The 8,053-nt window shown below is 53.3% G+C and overlaps 1 protein-coding gene across 1 annotated transcript in view; it reads right to left on the minus strand.

Annotated features, from left to right (window-relative positions):
* LOC111820234 (taste receptor cell protein 1) overlaps positions 1–2,351 on the minus strand; it is a 6,825-nt gene extending 4,474 nt beyond the window's left edge. The window contains 2 exon segments of the mRNA XM_023729868.1: positions 2,011–2,146; positions 2,306–2,351. Of these exon segments, the coding sequence (XP_023585636.1) occupies positions 2,011–2,146; positions 2,306–2,351 (182 nt within the window).
* Between the last annotated feature and the right edge of the window lie 5,702 nt (positions 2,352–8,053).

Consider the following 8,053-nt stretch of genomic DNA (forward strand, 5'->3'; position numbering starts at 1 on the left):
TGGTCCAGTTGTGAGGATTTTTGTTTTTCTTTATGTTGAGGTGTAATCCATACTGAAGGCTGTAGTCTTTGATCTTCATCAGTTAAGTGCTTCAATTCCTGTTTGCTTTTAGCAAGGAAGGTTATGTTATCTGCATTTTGCAGGTTATTAATGAGTCTTCCTCCAATTCTGATGCCCAGTTCTTCTTTACATAGTCTAGCTTCTCAGATTATTTGCTCAGAATACAGATTGACTAAGTATGGTGAAAGGATACAACGCTGACACACACCTTTCCTAATTTTAAACCACACAGTGTCCCCTTGTTCTGTTCGAATGACTGCCTCTTGGTCTGTGTACAGGTTCTGCATGAGCACAATTAAGTGTTCTAGAATTCCCATTCTTTGCAACGTTATCCATAGTTTGTTATGATCCACACAGTCCAATGCCTTTGCAGAGTCAATAAAACACAGGTAAACATCTTCCTGGTATTCCCTGCTTTCACCCAAAATTCATACGACATCAGCAGTGGTATTCCTCCTTCCACGTCATCTTCTGAATCCAGCTTGAATTTAGTTCCCGTCTACATACCGCTGCAACCGTTTTTGAATGATCTTCAGCAAAATTCTACTCGCGTGTGATAGTAATGATATTGTCTGATAATTTCTGTATTCTGTTGGATCACCTTTCTTTGGAATGGGCACAGATATGGATCTCTTCCAGTTGGTTGGCCAGGTAGCTGTCTTCCAGATTTCTTGGTGTACATGAGTGAGCGCTTCGAGTGTTGCATCCATTTGTTGAAACATCTCAACTGGTATTCCATCAATTCCTGGAGCCTTATTTTTCACCAATGCCTTCAGTGTAGCTTAGACTTCTTCCTTCAATACTGTTGGTTCTTCATCATATGCTACCTCCTGAAATGGATGAACATTAACCAGTTCTTTTTGGTCCAGTGACTCTGTGTGTTCTTTCCATTTTATTTTCCTGCTTCCTGTGTCTTTCAATATTTTGCCCATAGAATCCTTTAATATTGCAACTCGAGGCTTGAATTTTTTGTTCAGTTCTTTCAGCTTGAGAAATGCTGAGCATGTTGTTCCCTTTTGGTTTTCTAACTCCAGGTCTTTGCACATGTCATTATAATACTTTACTTTGTCTTCTTGAGCCGCCCTTTGAAATCTTCTGTTCAGCTCTTTAACGTCATCATTTATTCCTTTTGCTTTAGCTACTCTATGTTCAAGAGCAAGTTCCAGAATCTTTACTGACATCCATTTTGTCCTTTTCTTTCTTTTCTGTCTTTTTAATGACCTTTTGCTTTCTTCATGTATGACGTCCTTGATGTCATCCCACAACTCGTCTGGTCTTTGATCATTAGTGTTCAGTCCATCAAATCTGTCCTTAAGATGGTCTCCAAATTCAGGTGGGATATACTCGAGGTCATATTTTGGTTCTGGTGGACTTGTTTGAATTTTCTTCAGCTTCAGCTTGAACTTGCATATGAGCAATTGATGGTCTGTTCCACAGTCGGACCCTGGTCTTGTTCTGCCTGATGATGTTGAGCTTTTCCATCGTCTCTTTCCACAGATGTAGTGGATTTGATACCTGTGTATTTCATCCGGTGGGGGTAGGGTGAGGCAAGTGAGGCGCCTAGGGCTCAATATTTAAGGAGGCACTCACTCTCAGGTGCTGACCCAGCACTTGCATGACCCTGAAAGTGTGTGCCTCCTTAAATTTTGTGCCCTAGGTAGGGATGTCTGGACTCATGAGTTCAATGAAAGTTACAGAGCCTGGCTGTATTCTCCTGGGAAAGAAACTCCCTGAAGCAACACAGTCTCCTCCCTCAGGTAAGTCCCTCCCCGAGGGCAGTGCATCACCCCTTCAAACAGGTGCCCATGAAGCAGGGCTCTGTGCCTCCCCCCACAGTGCCAGGGCTGGGTACTGCCCCATGGAATGCCACCACACACCCACCCCAAGCCCTGGAGGCCTGCAGTCAAGGGAGATGAGTGTCCCAGGCCCTGGAGGGGGACAAGAGGCCACCTCACCTGTTGGAGGGTCTGCTCTTCCAGCAGGGCAAAGGCAGCAGAACCAGGCACAAGGAATTGGGACAGGAAGGGCTGCATGGCTGTGAAGTGGATGCTGACTGTCTCCAAGACCAAGTTGGTCAGGGTGGACCCTGCAGAGCCAGGGTGGGAGTTCAGGAGACCCCAGGGACCTCCCCAACCACCACAACCTGCTTTGGGGCCAGAGCAGGAGTTGGACCTGTGGGCAAGCAGGGAAGCATTAGGGTAGGGGGCAGGGGCCGGGCAGGGGCCGGGCAGGGGCTGGGACTCACCATCAGAGGCCAGGCTGTTCTCTGCCAGGGATAGGTTCCCCAGCATCTGCCTTGAGGCCTTCACCTTGTGGTATAAAATCCAGAGGACTTGGCAGGCTGTGGGACCTGGGGCATGGCCCCCAAACACAAGGGAGGCATTCACTGCCACGGAGCCGGGCCTGTGGACAGAGGTAGGCCTGTGGACAGAGCCGTGTCCTCAGCAGGGGTCCTGCGGGGCCAGGAAAAGCCATGGGCTGAACAGAGGAGGCCCAGAGTGGAGCCTGACTCAGGGCAGGTCACATCACCCCTCTGGGCCTCAGCTGCCTCCTAGGTAAAACAGGGATAATGACCCCTTTCCTACAGGATAGTGTGAGGTCTGATAACACAGTCAGCAGAGCACAAAGCAGGCTCTCGGTGAAAGTGAGTTCCCATGGACACCCCAGCAAGTCAGCTGTAATGGGGATACTGTGAGGCCTGTCCAGGGAGAGCATGGGGCAGGGGTTACCCAGCCAGGCTGCAGATGGCTGTCTCAGGAAGCCAGCCTGGGCCAGGCTGAGAAAAACATCCTTGGCTGTATCACGAGGAGCAGGGGCTCTGGAGAAAGGGAGGTGACAGGCCTGGGGAATTCCTGCAAGCCTGTGGGAGATGGAACAATGGCCAGGTCCTGAGGAGGCAGCCTGGCTGCTGCAAGGGGCTGAAGGAGCTTGTGGGGAAACACCTGGAAACAAGCAGTTTCGGGATCCACGATTACTTTTCATTGGTCTTCCCTTGAGTGCCTGTTTGTGCTGTTTTATCCCGGGTTGGGGAGACAAAACTTGTGTTCAGGCCCAGGGCAGGGAAGTCACAGAGGGAGATTTCAGTTCGTTGGAAGGGAAAGCTTTCTAACTAGCTGGAGACAATGGCCTGAAGAGATAGTGAGTTCCCCATCACTGGGAGTATTCAAGCATCTGCACTTGTCTATAGGACTCAAGGTCCACAATGAGCTCACAACTCAAGCGGGGCTGTGATGATGTGAACTTTCTCAACCTTTCTTGTGAGACTGCAGGGCTGGCATCCATGGGCAAATGTGGCTTTGGGTCCCCTGAAGCATCCTATTCCCCCAGAGGCTCAGAACCAGAAAGGGCCTACCCCAAGGGGATTTGCATCCATTTACATGCCCCTATCCCTAAGGAAGTGCCCAGATATTCTTACTACCCTTTCCTCCCCACTGTACTCAGACAATGCCTGGCATCCCTGCCCAAATCCTGCAGCCAGAATCGGGGCTCAGAGCAGGTAGATGGTCACTTGAGGTCGCACAGCACAGCCAGTAGCAGAAACAGATGTGGGCCACCTGTCTGCCATCCCGGACTCTTCCTGCCCCCCAGGTGCTCCTAGACATGATGGGGGACAGGGCAGAACTGGGCAGCCTGGAAGAGTGCCCTCGTGGCCGGAGAAGGCACAGACTGGCTGGCAGGTAGGTGGCAGACCCTGAGCACCGCGCTCACTCACCTGAAGACCAGGACGCTGATGCCCTCAAAGCTGGGGAAGGCCTTGTGATAGACAGGCTCCAGCTGGGGAGGAGGCAAATGAGCGTTGTCATGGCGCCACCCAGCACTTCCATCAGCACTAGCTCCCCGTGCCCTAACCCACCCCTCTCTGCAGCCCACCGCCTTCCTCACACACCCTCCATCATCTCCGGCCTGGCCCCTGCAATGCTTTGCTCACCGACCACCTGGACTGTCTTGACCCCACCCAAGCCATTCGCCACGCGGCAGCCAGAGATAATCTGACAGTCACTCTCTACTGAAAATCAGGAGCATGGCTCCAGCCCCCAAAGGTTACTGCTTCCCCATCGTCCAGGGAAAGGCAAGCACACAGCCTTCCTAGGCTTCCCCTCTCTGCTCTGTCCCCTTGAAAATTGCTCTCCAATCATCCTCTGCTCTGTACCCCCACAGCCATATGGGCCCAGACCTCGACCGCTCTCACCTGGATGGCGGCCCCTGCCTCCCAACTGGTCTCCCCTTCTTCCCCTCTTGCCCTGGCCCCAGTCTGTTCCCCACACAGCCCCTCTCCCCTGTACACCTCTATCTCTGCCTCCTCTGACCACCTTTCCACCTTAGGGTCCTCGCACATGCTGTTCCCTCTGCCTAGAAAGCTCCGCCCCCTTTCATCTGGCTACCTCCTCCCTATCCCCTGTTCAAATTCCCCTTTCTCAGAGAGGTGATCTCTGAGTGACCTCCCTGCCCCTGGCAATCTAAACCCAGTCCTCCCTTTGTCCTCTCTGCTTCTCCTTTCTGAAGCTTACCACTATTATAATTACATCTGAATTTGTTGGATCATTTGTTCTACATCTGTCTCCTCTTCCAGACTGCGGACTCCCTGAGAGCAGGAGCCTTGTTTGTTTTTGCTCCCTGTAGTACGCTAGCACTTAGTACAGGCTTTATACAGTCGGCTTGCAATTGGTTGTATGAAAAAATGAATGAGGGAATGAATGAATGAACTAATGGACAGACACTCAGGCGGAGTACCCCCTGGATGACAATAGGCAAGAAACGGCACTTCCTGGCCAGGGCATCTCCTCTGCCTGAGGCTCCAGACCGAGGCAGGAGCCAGGTTTGGTTTTGGCGGCAGGATCTCTGTCCACTGACCACCTCACTTTGCTGGGGGTGAGGCCCTATTGGTCCCTGACAATGCTTTGGGCAGAGAAAATGCCACCCAGTGACACAATTGAGATTCTTCTCTAGTTCCCTGGTGAATGAGAGCTTCACCTCTGAAAGCGTTTTCTTTCCACATCTACTCCCCAGACGTATTTCTGCCTGGGCTCTCCCTTTCTGCTGGAAGCTCCTCAGGGACCAGTAAAAAACCAGTTGCCATCCAGTCGACCCCAACTCATGGTGATCCCACCTGTGTCAGAGTAGAACTGGGCTCCACAGGGTTTTCAATAGCTGATTTTTCAGAAGTAGGTCACCAGGCGTTTCTTCCGAGGTGCCTCTGGGTGGACTCGAACCTCCAACCTTTAGGTTAGCAGCTGAGCATGTTAACTGTTCACGCCACCCAAGGACTCTTCTCAAGAGACAGGGTCTCAGTTTCCTAGGTTCCCATCTCCCAAGTAGAAGCACTGGGTGGGTGCACCTTCCTCCCTTCCTCCCTTCCTCCCTTCCTCCCTCCTTTCCTTCCACCCTTCCTTCCACCCTTCCTTCCTTCCTTCCGCCTTGAAGATCTGGACGTGGCTCTACCCGGCTGCCCTCAGGGAGCTCTTGATCTGGTGGGAGCAGCAAGTTTCTATGGGACAGAGCAGAAAAGGCAGCTGACAGCGGGAGGGATGCTGACTCTGCCGAGGTGGGGGTCTGAGTTATCAGGGAAGGCCTATCGAAGGAGGCAATCTCCCTGAAGGCAGAAAAGGGAGGGAAGGGTCTAGTGGCCCAGGGTGAAGAACAGCAAGCACAAGGCACAGAGGTGTAACAGGGCCTGGCATGCTCAGAAAGGAAGAGGGGGTGGGCTGGGGTCAGCATTGTCCACTGATCACCTGAGTGGGTGGGGGCGGGTGCCCTCACCTGGTCTCGGACCTTCTCACTCAGCAGCTGGTGCTCCAGGGAAGCAGGGTTCCAGAGAGCAGTTGAAAAGGCTTCGCTGGTGATTCTGAAGTTCACGGAGCGGAACACATGACTTGGTCCTTGAGAGAAGGATGCTGAGCCCTGCAGTGTGATAGCCTGGCTGGGGTCAGGTAGGGTAGAGGACTGGGTGGAGCCTGCACCTCTGGGGCTGGGGGACTCTGGGACCCGCAGGGAGCCAGAGGTAGGTGGGGCAGAGGGAAGGCAGGAGGTGCATCCGAGGGAAAGGGCAGCTGTAGGGGCTGGGCTGGAAGGGAGCACTGGTCTTGGCTGGACTGTCCGCTGAGGTGTGGCTGGCTCTGTAACCATCAGGGATGGCTTAAGACCAGCAGGTGGGAGGCTGGAGACACTGATCAGAGAGTCTGTGATTGTGGGTGGGAACATAGATGCAGAAGGGTCTAGAAAGATTCCAGCTATGGTAGTTAAGGCGGAAACTGGGGCCAGGACTTGTGACGATGATGTTGGTGGCCACTGAAATAGTGATTGTAGTGGCAATGGAGAATGTGATCGTGACAGTAACAAAGATGGATGTGAGGGTGATGGCGATGAGGATGGGGTCAATGCCAATGATGACATCAATGAGGAGAGTGGTAATGAAGATAATGAAGGTGGTGGTGGTGGTGGTGATGATAACTGTCTTGGTAGTGACAGTGGTGGAGATGGTGTGTCGGAGAAGAATGAGGAAGCTGGTGCGGGGGAAGCCGGTGATGAGGAAGGTAGTGATGTAGGTGGTGCCGGAGATGGGGAGGAGGATGGAGGCAACGCTGGTGAGGGAGGTGGGGATAAAGATGGTGACAATGGTGGCAGTGATAGTGATGGCAACTGTGAAGACGGTGCTGTTGAGGGCAGTGACAATGTTAAAAGGCCACTGGGCCCAGGCCCAGCCACAGAGGATGCTGGCTGTGACTTGGGGGTCCTCAGGGCTTCAGGCTTGGCCTGTGCTGATGGGGCTGGTCCATATGTGACCCTGCCTGAGGCCCCAGGAGCTCCCAAAGGGGCAGGTTGGTCCAAGAGGGCATCCAAGACCGAGGATAAGACTAGAGAAGCTTTGTAGTATTCAGATGCCTCTGGAGGAAGGGCTCCTGCCCTCTCAGTGGAGGCAAGGTCCAGCAGATGTTGCCACCCAGGGCTTTGCAGACAGGAGCTCCTTGTTGCTGCTGCCTTGCCCAGCAGATACATCAAGGGCCATGGGAGACCAACCAGGGTCTTTGTGAATAAGAAGAAGGGCCAGGACAGAAGCCGAGACCACCAGGAAAGCTGCAGACCAGAAGAGGCCTGCTCTGCCAGCCACCCAGAGGGGTGGGATTGCCCTACAGCCCCTTAGATAGATGCCTGGCCCTCCCTGCCACCTCCCTCATTGAAAGGGCCTGAGGAGAACCAAGCTCTGGCCCCAGCTCTGCCCCTAAACCACTGAGCTACCCCAGGCAAGTCATCTTCTCTCTCTGTTCCTAGCCCACCAGAGACAAGGCAGCCCTGCCCTGCCTCCCAGGAAGAGGTACTGGGAGAATAGAGTCATACATTAGGAATCCCCCTCTTCTCCTCCCATCCCACTGCACAAAAAGTTTCCTCAGCTCAGAGAGCTCACAGGGAGAATGCTATCTCTAGGCCTGGGGCCCTGGACTCATCTGGTCAGATGACCCATCCTGAGGGAGCTAGAAAATGCTGCTGGATTCTCCATCATGGAAAAAAGCTATTACCTTAGCACATCCCAGAACACAAGATGCTTCCTGAGGGCAGGACCAGGGTGTGTATGTGTGTGAGAGACTGTCTCAGGGGGGTTAATACCACACCTATCTACAGTGTACACTGAGCCCCATGGGGTGCCTGCTCTATGTCAGGCTACCCTTAGTAGGCGACCCTGAAGGAGGGCAGTGACTGCCCTTACAGAGCCCCAAGCCTGGGGGACTGAGAAGGGGATACTGGCCCTGCCTCAGACTGGCTGAGATTGATTCACCCAAAGACAAGGGAGGTCGGCCCTGTTGTGGAAGCCATGGGACTTCACTGAGAAGGAGGACCCCCACCCCCAGGTGAGCTGGTGGGCTCCGGGGCAGGGTCCCCGGGGTAGCCTGCCCCACCCCACCTTTCTTACCAGCCAGGAGACTTCCTGCAACTGGAAACCATTGTTTGCCCATGCTAAAGGTTCCTGCTCAGGCTTCCAAGGCAGAATCAGGTGGCAGAC

The sequence above is a fragment of the Trichechus manatus genome, unplaced genomic scaffold (genome assembly GCF_000243295.1).
Source record: "Trichechus manatus latirostris isolate Lorelei unplaced genomic scaffold, TriManLat1.0 scaffold00030, whole genome shotgun sequence".
In the NCBI taxonomy this organism is placed as follows: domain Eukaryota; kingdom Metazoa; phylum Chordata; class Mammalia; order Sirenia; family Trichechidae; genus Trichechus; species Trichechus manatus.